This window comes from Leptinotarsa decemlineata, unplaced genomic scaffold (genome assembly GCF_025532065.1).
Source record: "Leptinotarsa decemlineata unplaced genomic scaffold, Ldec_3_MD MMD2_tig00000010_RagTag_RagTag, whole genome shotgun sequence".
Lineage (NCBI taxonomy): Eukaryota > Metazoa > Arthropoda > Insecta > Coleoptera > Chrysomelidae > Leptinotarsa > Leptinotarsa decemlineata.
The window spans coordinates 3,731,381-3,756,327 of NW_027412538.1; the positions used below are offsets into that span (position 1 = coordinate 3,731,381).

At 36.8% G+C, this 24,947-nt stretch overlaps 1 protein-coding gene across 2 annotated transcripts in view; it reads right to left on the reverse strand.

Moving 5' to 3' along the window:
- side-IV (sidestep IV) overlaps positions 1-24,947 on the reverse strand; it is a 794,218-nt gene that overhangs the window by 220,458 nt on the left and 548,813 nt on the right. For both annotated transcript variants that reach the window (XM_074171285.1, XM_074171284.1), the window contains exons 4-5: positions 21,675-21,785; positions 6,825-7,028 (exon numbers count right to left, since the gene is read on the reverse strand). In XM_074171285.1, coding sequence (XP_074027386.1) covers positions 6,825-7,028; positions 21,675-21,785 — 315 coding nt within the window. The remainder of the gene's footprint in view (positions 1-6,824; positions 7,029-21,674; positions 21,786-24,947) is intronic.

Consider the following 24,947-nt stretch of genomic DNA (forward strand, 5'->3'; position numbering starts at 1 on the left):
CAGAGGGGCAAATCTGGGGAATGCGGTGGCTAAGGCATGATTATGGTCTTGTTCTTGGGTAAAATGTTACAAGCAATTATTGACGAGTGAACAGGTGCATTATTGTTATGCAAAAGCCAAAAATTGTTTTTCCACAATACCAGACATTTTCTCCGTATTGCTTTTCACAAGTGGTGCATAACATCAAGACGATTCTCCTTGTTGACCGTACTATCATGTGGCAAGAACTTCCGATGCATCTCGCCATGGTAATCTAAGAAAACAGTGAGCAAAACCCTGACTTTTGAGCTTTCGAGCAAATATGGATCCCCGTTGGTCAAAATTCATTAATTTTGGAACGAACTGAGCTGCCACAAGATTCATGCCGGAATTTCCTGAAAAAATTGTATGGCATGAGCCAACCGATATGCCGACATCCTCAGCAACTTCGCTAATAGTGATTTGACGATTCTCCATATGACTTTTTTCCACTTTCTCAACATTTCCATGGGCGGGGCGTCATTCACATCTTCTCGACCTTCTGTGATAAGCCTGTACCTCTTGTGACATTTTTCTGACTGAGGGTACAATCACCGTATGCCATTATCAACATTTCGAATGTTTTTGAGCACTTGATTTCATAGAACATAATTTCATTCAAATAATTTTTTTCACTTCTTTCGATATCCAAAACTCGCCGAAAACACAAAACACTTTTAATTTTTATGCCTTTCGCCAACAAACTAAACATGCCCAACATCTGAAACTGTGAATATGTTTTCGAAACGAGTATAACAACAATAAATATAGTTTAAAAAAACTGAAAAACCTGCTTCCAAAGAAAATCTGTTTAAAATCTGTTTTTCCGTTAATCAGCTGTCGCCCCCATACGAACGACAACTCCCAGAAGTTGAGAAACTTGTGCGAGCTAAGGACCAACGAGGTCTTACCTTTTAACGTGTGATTCCTAACACGAACTATCGAACAAAAAAGTTGAAAAGCTATTTTTTCAAATAAGCTGAAACCAATAACGAACAAAAATTAATAGTATTTGGCAAAAAGCGCCCACATTTTTTTCACAATAATACTAGTATTTTTCGTTCGTTATTGTTTTAAGCTTATTTAAAAAAAATATTTTAAATTTTTCAGTACGATGCTTTGAATGCGTGTTTTTTAGTTTTTTAAACTATATTAATTTTTCATTTTTAGTTTCGTATGCTATAAAAACGTGTTTTTCAGTTTTTTTAAACTATATTTATTTCATCTTAACTTTGGGATGGATCAGCCGTATATTTTTTAGAAAAAAAACCATTGATATTTTCCGATTCCGGAAAGGGAGCCGGAAAATCATCTACCAAGCCCAAGGCAGCAGGCGTGAAAAGAAATACTTTTTTCCAATGAAGAAATACTTATAAAGTGAGTTCGAATTATATCAGGGAGGTTTCGTACAGCGCCATCTGCCAGCGAATAGATCAAGCAATAATATTGATATATCAAGGATGTTACATACAGCGCCATATGCCCGTGAATAGATCAAGCAATAATGTCGATAATTCTGTCAAATACAGATCCCGAGTTTGAGAGTTACAAACAAACAGATAAACATACATACAGGTGAAGCAAATAAAATCGTGTTAATGTTGATAAATAAAAAAAACTTAGTCAAATGGATGTAGTCCGTGAAATTTGTACATTCACCTCATTCTCAGAACAGACATCGTATAAAAGTTTTTTGAACAAGTTACTCAAAAGTAAATGAATGCTTGGTTGATAAATTAAAATGAAAACATGTTTCTTTTTGAAATATTCAATATTTGCATAAGTCTTTTCAATTACCTGACATCAAGACATCGTTAAATATAACACAAAAAAACCTTATCCAAGAAGGAGCATAATTAATTAGTCCAATAAAAATGTGAGCGTGAGTGGATGTAATGGAGTTTCCTTTGAACAAAGTTGCAATTTTGTGTACAGAGTTGAGTAGATGCACTTCTTCCAAGTTAAAATCATTTAAGATTGTTAGTTAAAGGTAGTGTATCCTGAACATAATATCGATTGAAAGAACGAAAATGAACTGAAGTGCATAAGAGCCTTGCCCGAAGGAATTTGTGAGAAGATTAAGTTCTCCAATTTCCTCGTTCTCCTGCAATTTGAATTAAAAAAGAGGTTCTACTTTGTTCCGCTCATTAAGGATGATTCTATTCATCAATTTATTTGTTGATCATTATATAGGTATCAAAAACTCAAACTTTCCGAAATATGTTTGTATCATTTCAGAAAGATGGTTTAACTTATTATTACTTACTTCGACATGGAAAAAATTGACCAAAATTAGTTCTGATCTTGTCTGTAGTTTAACTGACAGTTCAAGTGCTGCAATCCAAAATAGATCAACTGTTCTGATTGATTATTTCAACAATCGATAGTTGAGAAGTGAATCTGATGAAATTATCACTTACATCAGGTATGAAAAAATTCGTAATCAACCTAAGAGCAAGAGAAAAGTAGGTAAAATGTTCAGGTTTCTCTCCAAAAATAAACAAAATATCAAGTCAAATCATCTAAAGGAACGATTCGTTCAGGTCAGGCTAAGCTTACCTACACAGTAAGTTTATGGACTCAAATCAAATCATTTAATTTTTTTAAGGCAACATACAGTTGATACCGTTGGAATCAATATTTTGTAAACATTCAATAACAAGGTTAAGAGACAGCTGTTGGTTGACATCTGCCGAACTTCCGTAGTGTCGTTCCGACGACCTACACCGAACTAGTTCTACAGTTATTCACGGGTGAGGGATTGATCGGTTACTCTAATTGTCAAGGGTTGTTTAAGGGTTGCATTGCTTTGAGAAGGAGTTTTGATGGGTCATGGAATTGTTGATGATGTCCCGAGCGGATGTGGAGGAATTGATAGATTTATGATGTTGTGCACAGCGCCCTCTTGGTGCTTGTAGCGTAGATTTGATACACAGTGGCAAAAACTGGATAGCTGTTAGATGTGGCAGTCTCTCAGATTTCGGTGTTGACCTTCGTTGAGCTTGGTTGAGAGTACAAGGGTACCATCTGACTGATTTGTAGGATATATATGGTTGTATTTGTGCCATCCTTCACGGGGATTATTTCTACAAGTCAGGATTGTATAGTGGAAGACTGGTGTGGATATTTGCAGTCTGAAACTTGAACTCTTTTGAGGATTTTTGGTGGTTACCGAACTCATTGTGCCAGGTAGAAGGATTTGCGAAATCAAGTATGTCTGAATCACTATCGCATCTCTCATGTGGTCTTATCTGTGATATCATCTCTTCAATTCTACAACCTTCGTTTCTCGTTCCTAGATTCATAAGAAACAGAAGGCCCTCAGTCACTCATCAAGTCCCAGTAGGACTTCCGTGCGGAGCACCGCACAGGAAGAAACGTATAGAAAACCCCTTGGCCAGGGTAAGAATTATACCATTAGATGTGCTTTTAGTAATTTTTGATCCCATTGTTGTAATTCAACTCAATATTAGTTTTGAAGAGAGGTTTCAGCACTCATTCAATTAGTCAACTAGTCCCTATTGAATGGGCTCGAATCTCACTTTGGTTTTATCTGATTCTGATTGAGAATTTCCTTTCGTAGGGTTTTTTTTTGGGATCCTATTTGGTGATCCATTACAGGTTCATCTTGTTGTGCCCTACAGGGTGATCTATCTTGGTGGTGCTACAGGGTGATCTATCTTTACGGTGCTACAGCGTGATCCATCTCCGCCGTACTACAGGGTGATCCACCTCTGTCGAACTACGGGGTAGCCTAACCCCATATACCGGGTGGCCCAAAAGGAGCACGCAAGTTATAATTGATTTATTTGAATATTTGTGTAATACTGAGTTATTTAAATAATTGTTTGCCCTTTTGATTATTGTTACCTGTTTAAGCAATTGTTCGCCCTTTTGTTTATTGTTACCTGTGTGATATAGTGATTGCCTTTCTAGCTGAATTCGCCGCTAGTAGACAACGTGTTTGGTTTCATTTGTAAAACGCAAACTGAAGTGTTTTCTCCCTTTTACAATCGTTTGTTGACACCGATGCGCTACGCCTGAGCTCACGCAACGCAAACGAGATTGTCTCACCTTCCAATACTAGTATTTACGATTTCGCCCACACCTACTCAATTTTCGTGGTAGTTTCACTTGACGTATTGTAGTTTCTTTTAAGAGTCGTTACTACCTAAATTTATGGCTGATTGAATTTGTGGTTATATCCACCGGGCGCTTGTATTGGCATTTGAACATCGCGTAGTAGTGTGAATATCGCATTGTTGTCTTAGAAGCGTTGTCGGTTAATCCATGCAAGTTAGGTTTACTGAATAAATCATATTGGGGATCTTTATCTTTCATTTCCAATATTAATTGGTAAGTTATTGATATTGTAAGTTACTTAGGGTATCTGGAGGATTAAATTTACCTGGCGCCCATTAAGATCTATTTGAAAATTGCTAATTTGGTTAACCCACTCCCGTCTCCAGTGTTTAGCTTAGCCGCGGATACCCATCTGTCTTATTTGTTACCGACAGATGATTTAGTCTCCTATTGTGGTTTGTGAGGTGATAACAGGTGTCAGTGCAGGATTCGTCAAAGAAGTAATTTTTGCATATGCTTTTGGCGATACCACTGCCAGAATCGATTTTCATTGCAGACCGGCTTCGGGCTATTTGGCCTCTCGTCAGTGCAAGGTAGTGTCCAATATCAACAGGAAGCCGATGATTTCCTTTGATAGTGAATCAAAACTTTTCAGAGTATCATACTTCGAACAAAGCTGGAGCGAACGACAGGCAATGTTTCTGCAATCGCCCCCTCACCTATAGTGAGTGGGCATACTTGAAGACTGGCTTTGAATCAAATCATCTGAAAGAAGAATTCGTTCAGGCTACTCACTATAGGTGAAATTCATTTCCTCATATGGGGAATTGGGCTATATGGATGAGCAATTGGTTAGTACCCCGTCTACAGGCAGAGGGGGCGATGGCAGATACGTTGCTTGTCATTCGTTTCAGCTTTGTTCGAGGTATGATACTCTGAAAGGATTTGATTTCCAATTATAGGAAATCATCGACTTTGGGTTGATGTAGGACACCGCTTGCACTGGCAAGCAACCAAATTGCTTAAAATCGATTTGCAAGTGTGCCTGTTCCAATAGGTGGCAGTCCATAAATCTACTGTGTAGGTAAGGGAAGACAAATTATTCTTTCAGATCGGGGTTTCTCAAAGTGGGGTACGCGTACCTCTGGGGGTATGCCATTGAATTATCGAGTCGCGCATGCTAGTTCTCAAAGCAAAAAAAAGTTCGTCGCTGACGTGAAGTTATCAAAGGGGCATAAACCAAAATACGATTCAAATATGATTCAATGGTTGGAAACTGGTTCTTTACACGAGAAATATGCTGTAAATCAAATATTTTTCCACCATTCCACGAAATGTACAAACTACGTCGAGTCCTATTTCGTTTTTTGTTCTATTACTCAAGGCTGAGCATGCGTATCTACTGTTTTTTGTATTAATTTTCAATACATGCCTATCGAGAGTCAGTATTTTTTGAAGCGCTTTGCAGTGGTTTCGAAGATCTAATAGGGGTACATTGGACGATGAGTTTGAGAAATCTTGCTTTAGATAATTTGATGTAAAACCTGTCTTTTCAAGTATGCCCACTCAGGTGAAAAGATCAATTTATAGAAACATGATGATGACGAAGGAACGTATTCCAAAAACACTTTATTGTGAGATTTTCAATAAATTGTTTTACAAAAACGCAACACGTGTTTCGCCATACAATGGCTTCATCTGGCGTGTCTTTCAACTAATTCTACACATTCAATACTAAATATATATATATATATATATATATAGTTTATGGAGTACCTGAAATCAAAGTACCTGTAAACGAAGTACCTGAATTTTAAGTAGCTAATATTTTACCTGAGTTTCTAACGAATTAAATTAGCTGCACTTATGTTCCATTTTCACATTTGAAAAAATATATTCAGTAACGGAGAGTTATTGAGTTCCTGAATCTATTGATTTCTAAGCATTCTAGAAGATTAAGTTTCCAACTCTTCTCTTCTAAATGTAACACCTCGTACTCATGATTGAACTCATGTCCTTCTGCTAAAAGATGATTTGCAAATGTGGAATTGGTCTTTCTATTTACAAAACTACTCATATGTTCTTTAATTCGTTGGAAAAATGTTCTTCCTGTTTGGCCAATATACAGTTTTGGACGAGAGCCACAAGTCAGCTTATATACTCCTGATCTATCCGACACCAAAGTTTTGTCCTTATTGTTTTTAATAAATTTACTTAGGTTATTATTCGTTCTATAAGCTACGTTTACGCCTTCTTTCTTCAAAAAACGGGCAATATTCCTGTTTGGTTCCCCCACACATGTCAATGTCTTATAACTAACGTTTTCGCATCTTGAATATGGGTAGACCAGATCCATGGCTTGCTTTTGTCGTTTTTTGGAAAGAATGGAGCTTACATGACGAAGAAAGCAATTCGGCCAGGTGCATACAATGCTATGAAAGTTCATCTTTTCCTCGCAATCTTATCAAAAATAATTCCAGAAATATAATATTTGGGTAAAAACATTACATTCAGGATCTTCAACAATAACCGTCAAAACTACTCTAAACGAAATCTATTCTGACATGATGAAACCATCTTGTATATTTGAAATTGAGTTCAGTTTTTTTTTATTCATTCCGAGATATCTTTTTATCTTACATTCATTATGTATATTGATGAACAAATTTGGTCGTTGAAAACGATCACGAACAAAAAACGTTCAATATCGGTTTCAAACTCACAGTTAATATCTAGTACGGCCACTTTTGTCTCAGGTTCCACGATATTATTGTTGCTGGCTTGGCAGATCAGTCTTGCGTGCAAATGTTGTCTACCGACGTTTGGGAATGACAGGTGGTTGACGGTTGCCCCATCGGATCTGATATCGAAGGAATCATCGATTATGGTATTTTCCAAGAACCATATTACCCTTGGCCGTGGACGACCTGTAACAAAAAATGAACAGACTCATTATGGTGGAATTAGGTCACTCTAATATGCATAAAAGAAATTCCGGCACCTGAAAATAATTACAGGTACCGGAGTAAGGAAGCTGCAGTACACGGATGACAAATAGTTCCTAACCATGTCTACACTGAAGATTTTTTTTAGACTGAGACAAACCAGCTCTGACAAACCGGTTACTACACAGGGTGTTCCAAATTAGGTCGAAACCATTGCCAACTCCGTTTTTATTGATGATACGAATTCGTTTGAATGGACAAACTGGTAGAACCTTCAATGGCCTTCTCGATACCGAAAACAAAAAAATTGATTGTCGCGTTTTAAAATATTTCATAAAATGAAACACCCCATATTTTATCATGTATTTCGATTCGTAATAACATTCTCAACAACAAAAAATGTCTTCGTTCTGGCGATTAAAGAGCTATAAAATATCCAGTAAATATTCAAAAACACCGCCTTCTTGTTGAACACATATTTGGGCCTTTCTCTTAACACTACCTGTTGCTTTCATCACAATTAGGCCGTCAATTCTATTATATACAGTTTCAATCTAATTTTTTAGTTCATCTATATTACTAGGTTCCATTTTGTTCATTTCATTCCCCAGAATTCCCCAAAAGATAAAAATCTAGAGGTGTCATGTCGGGTGAACTAGGAGGTCACTCAACAGGGCTATTCGTAGCAATCCATTTGTTACCAAAACAGCCTCGCAACATTCTTTTTACGCCAGTGAAACTATGTGCTGGTGCTCCTTTCTGCTGGAAATAGATCATCCGACGAGCCTCCAGATCAAGATCATCGAAAAACTCTTTCAACACACTTGTTAATAAATTAATGTAAGGAGGTCCTTTCCAAGAACTATGGTAGAAACATGGATCAATAATTCTGCATCAGAGCTTGAGGCGTCTCGCGGAACCTGGTGCCACTACGCGACTGCGGAAGACTATGGTGTTGCATACACCATACTGTTGCAAACACCATACCTGAGAAAAGCGAAGGTCAGATACACCAATGAGACGAAGTCATCAATTTTGTTTCAGTAGACCTCAGACATTGGCTTATCCTTGAATGAAGTAATCTCTGCGGCTTCTATGCGGGCCTTTTGCTGAACCCTGAATTTTCAGTAAGCCCTACTGATTTTGACTTGAAGAAGGAACGGAAAGTTGACATTCCGGAGTGCAGGATCTCAGAACAGCTTCCTATACAATGTTCATTTCGTTTTTCCAGTAATTTTTCGGTCATATTCTGTAGAGTCCATTACTACAGTAGCATTGCTCTTGTCTGCTTTTTGATCCCATCTGTAGATAAGGGTTCTGCAACTCTGCAGAACTTGATAGAAAAATAATCGAACTGGAGGAACCAACAGTATATACAGAAGATGCCATGCGATCTAACGAAATCACAATTCAGTGTTGCCAACCACCTCAACAAGGTTTCCTAGATACCAACAGACATTCAGAGAATCATTTCGGAATGGGGGGCATTGACACCATGTCTACAGGCTGCTTACGGAAAATCCAAAAAACATCAGTGTTACTCAGGCCGATCATACATGACTCTGTACCCCAAATTATGCGCAAAAAAAGTACCTCGTTACACTTCTACATCAACTAAGTCTTACTGAAGCTAATGTGAAGGACTCAGGAGACTTTATTGATGAAATCAAAAGAATTTGGTTAGAGTTACGATATCTTGCGAGATTTCTACACGCATTGAAAGCTGTAGAGAGATAAAAGAAACAATTTTTCAGTGAGGTATTGTAGAAGTTTCATGTGCGATTTGAGTTTCCTGTCTATTGCATAGATGAAATGTTTGGCTTTCCACCCAGGTAGAATATGTGCTATCAGAATTATTGTCCATTAACTGAATTCGAATTAGTTGTTTGGACATCTCCCGTCTATTTCATATCTACTCAATTGCACAATAAAATATTTTATTATATGACTCATTAGTTCGAATGACTCTAAGAAAATCGAAATTACCTACACAGGTACCATAATAACATTTTGATTCAGTTAAGAGAATATTTCTCAAAGTATATTTGCATCTGCTACATCTTTAATCATTCCAAGCATTTTTACGTGGTAAAGTTGAAGGTGATTCTATTACACCTTATGGTATTCATAAACATTCCTAATGCTGACAGTATGGAGTTCGAAATATTCTGTTCCTTATATTTTAATTCACAAACGATTCAGCAGCGACACGACTCATGAATAGTTTACCATTGTCAAGCCCTCCCTATGTTTTTACGAAAGGGTCTTTATGCTGAGATGTAACCCATGTCTACCTTCTTCACACTTTGTTAACCCCTCGCAAATCCAATCAGGGTATCTTTTCAGTGAGTTGATGATGACTTTCCTGTTTCGGGTGGAAAAAATATGTCACGGTATTGTTACAGAAAAAAAAAAGTGGACGGATACATATGAATTTTTAATGAAAATGCGACCCAATGTAAAATAAGATATTCACTGACCTAAAAATGGATTCTGCTTTGATGATAATGCTTTCTGACCCTCGAAATATAAATAACAAATGTGTTGGGAGAACTGTTTCTTCAATAGGTTCATTCCACCGGAAAACACATCGATTTATAATACTGTCTAGTTAGGCGTGACAGGAATATGAGGGATTGGGTACAGGAATATCTATCAGCGAAAATTCAAATGACAAAGTTTTCCGGGACATCTGGAAATCATTTTTGGTCCATTGCGTGCCTTGGAACGGACAATGCTGGTAGATTTTGTCTAGTACTATTTTTGCAGTGCATATATTCAGAGTTTGGTAAAGCTCTTAGCACTGCCAATGGAAGGTTCTGGTCCAATAGGACTTTTTCTTGAGGACAACACAAGCACTACAGGAAAATCCTTAAGGCGCTCTCAGAGCGGATCCTGTGCGAAAATAGCGATTCACATTGGATTCGAATCGCTGGAGAATAATAAATCCATTTGGAAAAACGTTCTCAGGAAGTTTATTCCACATGAACGCAGTTCTCAAGATGAAAGAGTTCTCAAACAGAGAAGTTCGAGGTGTACTGAGTTGAACCTCAAAACGATGATCAGCCACAGTCCGTCGCGTATTTCTGATAGTACAGGTCTTGGTGGAATCGAAAGTGCCAAGTGACTTGGACACTCCCCGTGAAAGTATTTGTAGAAGAGATACAAATCTCCAACCTTTCATCGATCTGAGCTTTATAAAGCATCAAAAGTTGCAGAGATATGTACAGTTTTTTGGTTCAGAACAGTGTTTCAAGCTTTTGAGAAGCAGCCTTTGCAATTCCAGCGACATGATTATGGATGTGTCAAGACATATTGGTGTCCATTTTTACCCCTAACAAACCTATCGAAGCAGAAAGCGGAATTGTCTGACCTGACATTATTAGATCCAGTTCGGAGACATTTATCTTCTGAGAGAATATTGATGCCTGGGTTTTCGTGATATTGAATCGAGCCTGGTTACTTACACCCTAATTCAAAATCACTTCTAGATCTTATTAGGATATGCATCCTCCTGCTGTAGGTGAAGATGGGCCCCTATAGCCAATGTCCTGGTTCCAAATAGAATGACAAGACAAGTGTGCTGTTATCAGCAAAATAACATAATGGAATTCTTGTTTTTTTTTTCAATGAGCCTTTGATATACAATAAAAATAGGGTTGGAGACAATATGGATCCTTGGGGAACACTAGCGTTGATGATGAAAGTGTTCGAGAGATATCTATCGACGGCCACTTTGCTGGGAGCCATACCCACAAATGATCCGATAAGCCATTGCATCGAAGTTTGGCCAGCAAACCTTAATGCCACACACGGTCAAAGGCCTTAGAAATATTGAGCACAAAAGCTCTTGATTCTCCATGTTTCTAGATTGTGTTATTCCTAAAATGGGTGACATACGATAGAAGGTCGTCTCTTGCTCTTTGTTTCCGAAAGCCATATTGATGATCGTTCAAGATGTTGAAGACTTCTAAGTATTTGAGGATTTCCAAATATTTGAGGACTTTCCTCATGATTTTTGATATCACTGATACAAAGCGACTGGTCTATGGTTATTTGAAATATTTTGCTCACCCTTTTGGGAATAGGCTGATCGAGAGCAATCTTCCAACAAGAAGGAAAAATCCCTTTCTTGTAAGACAGGTTGAAAAGTCTGCAAAATACTGGTCAGAGTTCATTTGCGTACTTTTTGAGTATGATGACGGAAACTTCATCAGGGTCAGACGCCTTGGCCAGGAATCCGGTTAATAGACAATTTGTTGTTGGGTTTGTGAAAGCAAAGTCTTGCTAAAATGGTTGGCTGTCTGAAATTATTTTCCCCAATGTATATGTGAGGTCAGTTCCTGCCAAACTCTTCACATGAATCAGTAAAATGAGTTTTTACTTGGAAGATCCCCAATCAAATTGATATATCTGTTCTGAGTTTACAACTGTGTACACCTGCACTTGAACTCAAAGGTGTTTTTGATCCAGCGGTGAACCAAAATTAATATGATTGTAGTATTTGATCCTTCCCGTCAAACATACTTTCGCTTCATGAAGGTTTCTGTATTCACATCACTGTTGTGAATGAAATAAGGGAATGTAACATGATGGGTTTCAGTGGTATCCATAGAGAAAGAAATTTCCAAAGGAAAATAATAGGTATATCGCAGTGGCCCAGTCGGCAATTAGTGTTCTGTGATGAATTGAAATTGAAAATTTCGATTTGATAGTTGGAACAAGTTGAATTCGTCGACAGTAACGTACTACATATTCATCCAATACATTCTGATTTGTATTTGAAATGATATACTCGTACATTTATCACAATAGGGAATTTCATTCATCTGGAGGCCTACGCCGCCTAAATTATCTTTAGGGCTGAAGGATTCTCTACCTAAAGGAATAAATTATTACACAGTTGGTTCACTAGATAACGGAATTTTAATTTTTCAGAAGTGAAATCAACGGAATTTCTATTTTGCTAACGATATTCCAAATGGAAGTTCTGAAAGCTTCAAGTATATCGATCAAATTGAATGAATGAAATTATTTATTGGAGATAATATATTTTATAGCCAAAATATTGCACAAGTTATTGATGTAGTGGATTACACTTGCATCAATTGTGTTGAAATAATCCAAAATAAAATACTGAATGGTAGGGTGAAAAGTAGCTGACAAAAATATTCCATCACGCTTTTTTCTTCAAATTGATGCTCATTCTTAAAATCCTACTTAATTGTGTTTATATACTAAAAAAGTTATCACGCTATTAATGATATATTCTCGTCATCGGAAAAATATGAAATGAACATCAACATGGTCGTAATGCTCACTTCGCATGTTCAGGCAGTGTTACTGAATAATTGAGGGAGCGCAACTTGGTGGATGTCATTCATTTTGGAGGACCGTAAGACAGAAGAAGGGCGATGAATCATTAGTTACTTTTCTGGAATGGAATTCAATAATCAGAGTGAAGATGTATATATTTTGCCCAGTTATAAAACAGGTAAATTTTATCTCTTCGTTGATTATCTGGCAACATAAAAATTTGGCGTCATTGAATTTCAAGTATCACAAAAAATGAAAAAAATATCCACTCGTTTCTTTTTCAATTTAGTTTTTACAATTGGAAAACTATATTTCAAATTACATCAGTTGCAATGAAATCACTCATGAAATTTACTTTGTTCGGAAGCTTATACTATTTAGAAAAAGAACCCGTCATTTCATCAAAACTGAAAGTTTCTTCATAGGTAGAAAAAGTAGGCTATTTTGAAGTTTGGATCGAAGTATCTTTGTCAATTACAGCTTGCCAAAGCTGATTGTTATTTTATGCACTCACAAAGTGGAACGAGGGGTCATTATCATCGAGGAACTCGAGTAGCCAACAACGTATTGAGATTCATGCAAGCGGAAGCAACTGTAGATGAAATGAGAATACCTTTTGTGAAGATAAGAAGTGAAAGAAAAAAATAAGTGAAATTGTAACAACATCGTATTTTAACTTCAAGAACGAGTAACCAAGGCCAAATAATAAGAGATGTATCGAAAAATTCCAAAATTCTGATTCAACAATTTTACGCAGATGCATAATTACTTTCCATATCGAAGAGAAACAAGTTCATACGCTTAGGAATGGTAATAATCATTTGATAAATTGACTATAGGGGGGCAGAGAGGAGTTGCGAAAAGAGATTCATACTCTTGGATTTCGATGGAAAATTGTGAAAAATAACAGAAAAATATTGATGAAATGCCAGCCTATTCAATATTATAAAATTCTTGATGAAAATGCGGACCTATAGAATGGACCATGGAAGGTCTGAAAAAATCTGACCATAAAACATGCGTGTGGGGAAAAATGGGTTTGTATCTAATGCTCACTTCAGATGCAAGTCGAATTGTAAAGGTAATTATCACGGCGAGATGAATTTTGGAAATTATTAGAAAAGGGTTTCGGAACAGTTGATTGCGAATTTATTGTTGAGAAGCGTTGTGGTGATCGGTAATGTTTAAAAAAAAATCTGTTTAAAATCTGTTTTTCCGTTAACCAGCTGTCGCACCCCTACGAACGACAACCCTCAGAAGTCGAAACTTGTGCGAGCTAAGGATTAACGAGGTCTTAACTTTTAACGTGTGATTCCTAACACGTACCGTACCGTATTTGTATATTGTACCGTACCACAATATACAAATCGACAAAATGCCAAGAACTTAAACCAAAAACAAAGAAAAATATTTCATATGGAAAATTATAAACTGAAACCTGAGTCATATGCTATCATAAAAAACTATAAGCCAAAATACAAGGAGTATGAAACAGATCAGCTTATTCTAGCAGAAAATCACAACGTTGTACAATAATTATTGTGGCCGTATTAATGTTTCAGGCATCACACCCACAGTTACACATTTTTTCGAAATTTCATGATTTTCCAATCATTTTATAGCATTTGAAGGTATAAATCGGAATTCAAAAAGTACAATTTGTAAATTTACATAGAAGTTATTGAATTTTTGTTGTTTTCAACTTATAAATTGAATATTGGATGCGCAGTATATCTCGCAGAGTGGCGCAGACACATTGACATCGAAAAACTCGTGCAGTGAACATTGTGTCAGGATGGTGAATGGAGAAATTATTTTGTGTGATAAACTGAAAAATAAAGTTACCATCGGACGAGGCGAACAAATTATGACAAACGTTTTGAGATTTATATTAGCGTATGCAATAAAATATCCACTTACCCAGGTAAGAATTAATAGTAATAATAAGTGAAATTGTAACCAACATTGTATTTCAACTTTGAACGTTCAAGAACGAGTAGCTTAGGCCATAGGAGTTTGCGTGCGAACTGTACGAAAAATGAAAACAGAAACGGAAAAAATACAAAATGGTGAGAAAAAAACTATAACTTCAATTAAAATTTCAAAATTGTGATGTATTATGCTGATATCGGCAAACAAGCCAATTGCAATCATGGTTATCAGAAAGGAATATACCATTTAGAAATAAACATGGAAAAACCTGAATTATATGCCCTCATGAACAATTTTGGACCAAAATTCAAGCGGTATGAAATAGATCAGTTCTTTCTAGCAGCAAATCACAAAGGCACATCACCTGAATTTGAACCTAATTGAGTTGGTATGGGCTGGACTGATTACGTTGCAAATAAAAAAGTTACTTTCAAGCTTTCTTCCAAGCAATGGGAATCTCGTTATGGATCTGCGAATAAACTCGAGGGCGATTTCATGCCAAATGAACCCATGATAGACACCATTGTGGATGATATGAGTGTTGATTTACATGATGAGGATGTACCTATGATGAATTATAAATTGAAAGTAATTTATCATATCTTATAGAGCAAGTTATTGCATAGCGGAACACGTGTGTGGTTTTGTAAACCAATCATAGTGAACATTTCACAGTCTACTGCATTCGTAATTTTTTTTACAAATATTTTTGTTGAATAATGGTTGTCTCCATTCTGTCGTTCGTGGATTATCGAGTTTATAGATCCGTTATGCTTCATATGAGTATTTATATGAAGTTAATTCTGTGATTATACAAGTATTTTATAACATTCAAATCAACAGTTCAAAAATAACTTTTCAAAATGCTCAAAGGTGCGACCTCGTTTTCTCCTTTTCCTAAGAGATGATGTATGCATCTCCACTCACAAGCAATTTTGGAGAAATTGGTGACACTTGTGAATCATTGTATTCGTGCCACGTGCCAGTATAAGAATGTCTGCAAAATGCTGTATAATGTCCGCTGTAGGTAGACCCACTGTGATTTGAAAGTGCATATAGAGTCTAGCGACAAGGAGTCACATTATCTGCTGCATAATTTTTCATATCTAATCCATTTAGAGGAAATTCGATGGCAACATTTAACATGCCTCTAAATCTTTCTGTTAGAGAAAATCTTTTAAAATGAATGACTGAAATACGGGGAAACTTATGGATCGATGGAGACTTTGTGCATTTTTTTCTTTCCTTGCTACTTGAATACATCGGTTTTTCATGTCCATTCAAAGTTTTCTCTCTTGTGAAGAAATTCAAGCAATGTGATAAACTCAATTGGCCACTTCTTTGTGGTATGGGGAGTGACAAATCCCAGAAAGGATCGAAGGTTACAGATGAGTGTCCACAATGTGTGCACTTCATCGTGGATTTTAATTGACCAACGAAATTATCTACAATCTTAGAGTTATATGTACTCAAATAACTCAGCCACGACTCTTGTGCTTTTCCGCTGTCGCTCATTTTTTCGTTGATCTTCGTTAAGGTCGGTTTAGGTTTCTCAATAATTCTAATAACGTCATCATGTAAACCTTCTGAAAGATAACGAAGAGACTCCTGGGCGTCTTGATGAGCATGACCCATGAATCGAGGGGCAAAACTCTGAATCTGACTTTTTGAAGAGACTGTGTTCACTGCTTTATCAGATGAATCTTCTGACCACAATTCCTTGATAACTTCCGCAAAAGTTTTGATTAAAGCACCCTCTGTACTGGGAATATTAGTATTGATATCTTTCATGTACTCATCCATCCATATTCTAGTAACCATCTCGTATTTGATAAATATTGAATTACACCTGTTCTTCAAACGGGTGTTGCCAATATTTTTCAACCCATCAAGCCCAAGGGTTTTGACTGAGAAACGTATCACTGAACTAATTGTGTTGTAGCTGTTGTGAAGTTCATATTGTTCAGATTGCTTTGCAATATTCACACTAGAGAATTGAAGCAATATTATTTTTGAATATCGAGGCCAAAATATATACTATAGTAAGGGATTTACTGGGATTTTTTCGCCTTGTTCGATTTCCTTGCCACTTATTCGCACATCAAAAAATAAAATCCTGACGTACTGTCTGGAGAGATTGACAAATCCTGGATATTTCAGACCGAATGTAACCACTGCCGTAAAGGAGAGAGAAAAACTCGAGGATTTAATATATTTGAAGGACTCACGAAAGAACTTCATTCGAATTATGGGTGATGCGATGCGATTCCTTTAGAGAGGCGGAACAAATGACGGAATCTAGTTGAATCAAAAGAACTCTAACGACTGAGATTAAAGAGTCCCTGTTTCGTTGAATAATAGACTATAAAGGAAAGGTAATTTAGCGCTCGAGAAGCTTAAAAGACACGTTAATTATACCCGGGGAGAAAAGCAGAGTGCGTTTTCTGTTTTTCGAAATGAAAATACTAACAAATTCGCAAATTTGATGGAGAATAAAGAACTAGTGATCTTTGGGATATTCTGCAGATCCAATACTTTTATACGGATTCATATAGATTCACAGTCAGCAGAACGAAATGATTTTGTTTCAGAAAATCGTCTGCAGGAGAATTTTAATATATTACAGGTATTGTCTAATGAAAGTCAGAAAAAAAATGTTTCACTCATGTCTATTCCAAACCGACTTTCTTTAACCTTGGCCTATTTTCTCTGATATGAAGTCAATACCACATTCTGAAAACTGAAGTACAGAAACCGGCTACATGAATATGGAAAAAAAAGGTTTTGAAAATGAAACCATGCTGTCTTGAGATAAGGTTAGGTAATTATTATATTTGACCTATCAATTGAACAATTACAGTGGAACTGTGTACAAAGTTTTTATATGTTTTTTGTTCTATATTTTTATAGCCGTAATTATCCCTTTCTTTGATAGTATATCACATCTAAGTTCATCTGTTTCATCTTCAATCCCATTCCTTCATTTATTTCAGGAATATGGCCATCATAATTTCCCGAATACCAATGTACCAAATAAAAATGAAAATACAACATAGGAATTCGATGAACTGATGTTTTAGAATGTTCCAGTCCAGGATGTGGATGGGTGATTGTAGAGACTCATGGGATTGTACAGTCTCATACGCATCTATCATCTCGATGATTTTTTATGAATACCTTCAAACTGCCCGATGAATGTTCAGACTCTTGATAGTTGTCTTCTACCATCCTTACTTCATGTAATGAATATCATTTGTTTCACGCTTTTTCAACCTAATGAAAGTCAATAAAAATTATTGCAATTTACTATTAAAATGACCAAAAAACATGAGCCGCGGCATATTCAGGAATGAAAAATTGGATTTTTCCAAGAATATCATAGCTCATAATTAGACTAGTACAGAAATCCACCTCAAAAATAAAAATTCAACGGAGCGGCTATGGGTTTCTCGGAAGAGACTAAAGTCTCGTTCTGTGGTGATTAGTATGAAAATAGATTCAATTTAATTGGAGGAAAGGAGTTGGTTTACAAATATCAGCGTTGATGGAGTGTGTACAATTGCAATGTTGCATATCAAGCTGTTGCATGTTTAGCCGATTTCCACGCTCATTAAATATCGGTTACTCTTCCTGGTATAACACTGAGATCGGTCTAGACTGAATAAAATGCTATGCTTCATTGATAACGTCTGCTGATGTTACGAACATCAACGATGTATACGAGGGTGGTCTAAAAAGTTTCAGAACTAACAAGAATGCAAGACATTTCTTCTGATTTTTTTCATTTTTCAATATAGTCCCTTTTCAACTCTCCACACTGTGACGCTTTCTTCTTTGTAACCCGTACAAATAGTACTAGACGTTCTTCTCTGCAAAATAATTGTTCACGAAGGTGACTGTCTCTTCATTCGCCAGAAATATCTGTCCTACGAGCGCAATTTTCAGATGAGGAAATGAAATGAAGTTGCTTGGCTAGATCCGGTGAGTGAGGAGGATGGACGAGCAGTTTAAACCTTTGTTCTAGGATTTTCGTCATGGTAACCGCTGATGTGTGAGACAGTGTATTGTCTTGGCAAAATAGGATTTTGCAAATGAGGCCGTTTTTTCGCCAGTTCTGCCTTTAGCTTGTCAAATATTGATGCGTATTCATCCACAAAACGGTTTTTGTTATTTTTTGAGTTGGTTTCACCCCAACAGTCCACTGTTTGTACTGTATTTTGTTATGTATCCAAGTTACATCTGCAATAATTAATCGGCGCCAAATCTCGGATTCATTGTGCGTTAACTGTGCCACCAGAGCATTGGAAATGTTCATGCGAACATGTTTTTGGTCTCCCGTGGGTTGGACTACCTATCGGGTGCGTCTCCAGGTGGCGGATAGGGGAACGGCCAGGGGATTGGAGGCCCTGTCCGAGAAGCCAATGTGGCCTTACCGATAGGGTCGCCGGACTTTTGGTCAATGGATGAAATAAGTAGGCTGAGGGGGAATAAAACCCCCAAAAGCCTTTGCAAAATATGCCACCGTGGACCAGCCTACCTAAGATAAGGTGTAAGGAATTGTGCCGATAGCTGAATGACCTCAGGATGATATGTGGTCACAAACGATCTCCTTGGGAACTGGGCGAAACCTTCGTAATCAGCCTACCTCTGACAATGCGGGGCTCTGTCAGAGGTGACCAACTTTTCCCTTGCTACTCGTGGGAACACACTTGAATGAAACAACAGAAACAACAAAAACAAAAACCAATCCCAAAGCTGGACAGAAGTGCCCACCTCAATATACCGCCTGGAATGAGGCTGAACATAGTAGATCACCTCCAATAGCAAGGGTACTTCCTGCGGCGGGGACCAAGAGCTCCGCCGCGAATAAAGGCAAGGAACCGGCTGCCCTTGCAGGAAAGCTCCCTCATTTGTGTACCTCCACGGAGGGAAACCCAAGAAGATTCAAGAAGCCGTGCAACGACACCTTCCTGGAAATGACAGGAAGGACGATGATCTAGGAGGACAACTCCTCGGGAGCATGTACAATGGGTCTCTTGTGGCCTAAGTGCTGTAAGTCTTCACTCACCCTCCCTAAATCTACAGATACCAGATACCAGATGTTGTTGGTCTAACATGGAAAAACTCGGCACCCAACACGCGGACAGCTTCCTCATGCCTAAATGTTGATTTAAAATGTTACAAACACGTTATTTCGACATGTTCATAACCTCTGCTATCTCTTTCACTTCGCTTCGGTGATCAACTAGCACCATTTGGTGAACTTTGGCAATGTTGTCGTCGGTAGTTGTAGTTCAATATGATGAATGATGGTGCAGAGTCTCCATATACAGAATCCATCTCATCTTTAATTTGCGTCGGTGTATTGCCTTTCAATAACAAATATTTATTGACAGTTCGATTCTCGATTTTGTCCATTTTCATAAAAATACTCACATCAACTCACTCAAACGACTGTTACATAAAAAGTGCGCGTCCAAAATGGCTGAAATTCACACAAAACTGAATTCACTAGCTTCCATTTATCTGGATTATTACATCGGAAAGTCACGCAGCTACATATTAATATACTTACAAAAATGTTATGATACGCAAGACCATTGAAAGTTGACCCTATCCAATTGATAATATGATAGAACTGATCAATACTTAATGATAATCTTTCAAATTGGCTCAGTACGGTGTGGGGTACCACAAGGTTCTAATCTTGGACCTCTTTAAGTTTTAATTTTCATTCATGATCTGGCAACCTCTTTCAATATTCCTAGCCTACTATTTGCAGACGACCTGAAACTTTATTATAAAATCGACGACATTACTGACTGCCAACCTGTACAATCTGAATTAGATGTAATCAAACTTTGGTATAACGATGATCGTCTACAACTGAATGTATTCAAATGTAAAGTAATATCATTAACAACAGAAAAGCGAACTTTAATGTATGATTATTCAATCAACAATACTACAATCAACCACGTACACGAGATAAAAGATCTTGGTATAACATATGACAGTAAATTAACATATTCAACACATATAACGAATATGACTGCTGATGTAAATAGCATGCAGAAATGGCCAAAACTTCGGAAGAATTGCCACCTCAAAGTTGCTATATTTTGCGTATGCCAGATCTGAGTTAGAGTATAGCTTTGTGTTATGGAATCCAATTTACGACTATCAAAAACCTCTATTGGGAGCGTGCAGAGGAAGTTCCTAAAATACTAATGTCTAAAAGTTGATGAACAATATCCCACAAGAGGCATCGATCATAACATTTTGTTGACACGATTTGATATGACATCTTTGGAAAATAGGAGAGTTATCCTTGGTATAAAATTCCTGCCTGAATTACTTAACAACAATATTGACACTACGGTTCTTTTACCCGAGATCAATTTCTTAGTACCAAGAAGTGGAGGTCGACACAATCTGAAATTCTATTGCGAAGCATCACGCACAAATGTTATGCTACGATCACCATTGAATTTTATGTGCAGTAGCTTCAGTAAAATCTGTGGAAATTGCGATATTTACTTCGACTCTCTGAACGCCTTGGTATCAAGTACGAGTATCAACAATCACTTTTAATATCACTATAAATAATATTTTTGTCAGTAATGCTACACTGCATGATTTGTAACTTTCTGTGTTATATACCCAATTTTCCAATCCTCTTTTGAAATTCTACGTATATGAATATTTTATATATACTTTGTTCCAGCATATATTTCCATACATTTTTATATTCCATTATTTTCAATATTTATTTCATATATACTCTCTTATAATAGCATTTCTTGTAACTGGGTACTCCTGTAGAAAATAAATCCCTCTTTTATGACGTATTAAAATGAAACACTTCATTGTGAGATTGTGACGTGTGATGTTGCTATTGTATAGCGAAACACGTATGACCTATCCAATCGGATATCAAAAGTGAACGCTGAAAGATCGATGCAAAATTACTGAATTTATGAGTTATTGATTATCCTATTGGGAATCTACGGGTATTTCACTGATTTCCTGAACATTGGCAAAGTAGTATCAATCAGAATTGGAATGATTAAAGATGATGACATTTCTATTCACTTTTGAGGAGTATCCACAACCTTCAAATTTTCTATTGGAGAGTTTGAAACCATTCCTAAATGAGGTTGATGTGATTTGTGGCATACATTTTCAATATTCTATCGAGGATCTCATTATATATTTTTCAAAAATATAACTGTTTGACCAACATCATAGTGAGTAATGAATTTAGATTACATGCATGATTTTGTTCACTTTCGATATCTGTTTACAGTTGTTTTTCTGATTGATTATACAACCTGCTCGGAAAGAACTATACCTATAATTTCAGAATTGAATACTAACCTCCTCTCACTTCACATAAGAGATTGACATCCGAACCTTCATTGTAGGGTCCAATTAATACTGATTTGTCCACATGTTGGCCATCGTATATTTGTATATGTTGAGGAGGCACTGAAACAAAAAAAAAACATTAATACGTTTTCAAATTCTGATGTTATTTATGAAAACTATGGTAAATATTCGTTTTGAGGGCACCCGGTGATTTTGAATGAATTTTTGAGTGTACTTACGCATATTGATGCGTAGATTACGAATCTGGAAGAAAAAAGCGGCGCTCTTTCTTTTTTACAAAGTTACGGCCCTTCATAATTTAGAAGAGGACAATTTTTCAGCCTTCTTTTTCACAAGATAATCTGTTTAAAAACACAAGCATTTATTCACTAGGTCACCTCTACACCTTATTCCTCCTTCCTTGGTACTTTTTACTTCAACAATAAACATTTTTCCAATAGAAAATTAAAAAAAATGTACACAGCTGCTTTTTGGTTATATATCTTATTATCAAGTTTTTAAGGTTGTTGACATAGTTGGTATGACTGATGCAAGGATTCGTTTTTAAATTAAGTTTTTTTATAAGGAAAATGTTGATTGTTGAATTGAAAAGTATCAATTAAGGAGAAATAAGGTGTTAAGGTGACCTAGTAAATAAATGCTTGTGTATTCAAATACATAGTTGATCTTGTGAAGAAGAAGGAGGCTAAAAAGTTGCCCTTTTCTGAATTTTGAAGGGCAGTAACTTTGTAAATGAGGAAGAGCGCTGCTTTTTTCGTTCGGATTCGTAATCTACGCATCAAAATACGTAAGTACACTTGAACATTTTTTCAAAATCGCCGGGTGCCCTCAAAATGAATATTTACCTTTGATCTTTTTGGTCATGTTTGAATAATAATGATGAGTATGATATGTGATAGAATTGGGTGATAATTGATGGAAAGTCATGATTATATATGTATGTAACCCTGATATTTTTAATAAACGGTTTATACTTCAATACTAACCGAGTTCGAAATACATATATCATTCAAAAACTTTTGCTTCACCGTCGAAGCTAACTCATTTCATACTACGCAGAGCTTCATCAAACAATCCTAAAATATAATAAAAAAAACAGTTTATCGCACATTTCGTAACATCACTCCAGTGACCAACTGATTCTTCAAAGACAAAACACAGGCACTACAGAAAGATCCTCAAGGCGCTCTGAGAGCGGTGCCTTCACGTCGAATTTGAATCGCTGGATATCAAATCCATTTGAAAAACGTTCTCAGAAAGTTTATTCCGCATAAATGCAGTTCTACAACTGAGTTACTGAGTTACTGAGTGGAACCTCAGAACGATGAGCAGCCATAGTCCGTTGTGTATTTCTGATATGTATCACTCTTGGTGAAATTGAATGTGACAAGTCACTTGAACACTTCCCGTGAAAGTATCTATAGGAGAGAGACAAATCCCAACCTTTCTTCGATGTTCCAGACTATCTAGGTTGACAGTGATGTTCGCCTCTATTCTAGGTAGCAGCTTCAGGGTATGTTTAGGGGCGGAGCTCAATACAATAGTCTAAAGAAGGTATGGTCTGAGCTTTTTAAAGCATCAAAAGTTGCTGAGGTGTGTACAGTTTTCTGATTAGGAACAGTGTTCAAGATTTTGAAAAGCAGCATTTGCAATTCCAGCGACATGCTGTCCATTTCAACCTCCAACAAACTTATCGAAGCAGAATTGTCCCCCTGTCATTATAATATCCGGTTCAGGTACATTTAAATTTTTGAAGAAAACCGATGCCTGGTTTTTTGTGGTTCTGAATTCAACATTTTTACTTTCACTCCAATTCGAAATCAATTCTGGATCCTCATCATGATATGCAACCTCCCGCGGCTGATGAAGATGTACATCCGCAGCTGATGTCCTGGAATCCGAATGAAATGACGCTGTCGTCAGCAAATCAATATATTGGATATATGAGGAAAGGTTAACGTAGTCAAGCTGTCAAGATGAAAATGAAAATGAAAATCTGATTCTCTACCCATTGGCTTATAATGTTACATTCGAGGATCAATACATTGGTTGAATAGAACTGGCCGATACTTTCAATCCATATTAAAACTAATTGATACAGTTTATTGTATGATATTCACTATAAAGGGTTTCACAAAAACCGCGACACGTATTTCGGTATACAATAGCTTTATCAAGCGTAAAGTTTACGTTTGAGGAAGAACTGTTTCGTATTAACCGTATTTGTAATATTCAACTGCTATTCAACCAATTTCAATGTTAGAAAACAAATATATCAAAGAGGAATTATTCAATTCTAGTTGGTCATCGAGTAACTTTTGATACTCAAGCATTCCAGAAGATTGACCTTTCTCTCTCAAATGTAAAATACTCAAGTGGTAAATGAACTCATGTCGCTCTGCCAGAAAATGATTTATCTAAAGAAATGAACTTTAAACGTTCAACTCAGTCTCAGATACACAGTAGGTGGAATGGACTGACGCCTATCAGAAAACAACTTCCCTGGCTAATACCACGAAGGACGTTGAATTATATCCGACAGGCGTCAGTGCAGGAATCTTCACAGAAAATTTCCTGCATATGCAATTTGCAATGCAACTGAATGAGTCGACCTTCAATTTTGGAACGGGCACACTTGCAGATCGGTTTTGGGCTCATTAGCCACTCGTCAGTGCAAGATAGTGGCCATCATCGACCTAAAATCAATGATATTCCATAATTGAAAATCGGAATTCTTTCAGAGTCTTTCATTCATCTTCCTAAGTTGGAGCGTACAACAAAATGTCACTCTATCTAGAGGTACGGATATGCAGTTGGTTATTACGGATATGCAATTGGTTAGTACGTCGCCCACTAGATGGAGAGACATTTTGTTGTACGCTCCAACTTAGGAAGATGAATGAAATACTCTGAAAGAATTCCGATTTTCAATTATGGAATATCATTGATTTTAGGTCGATGATGGCCACTATCTTGCACTGACGAGTGACCAAAATTGAAGGTCGACTCTTTCTGTTGTATTGAAAATTGCATATGCAGGAAATTTTCAGTGAATATTCCTACACTGCCGCCTGTCGGATATAATCCAACGCTCTTCGTGGTATTAGCCAGGAGGGTAGTTGTTTTCTGATAGGCGTCAGTCCATTCAACCTACTGTGTAGATATATTCGAGACTGGCTTGAAAGTTTAAAGTTCATTTCTTTAGATTTGTTTACTGCCAGTCTTCAAGCACACCCCACTGACTAATAAAAAAGAAAATGA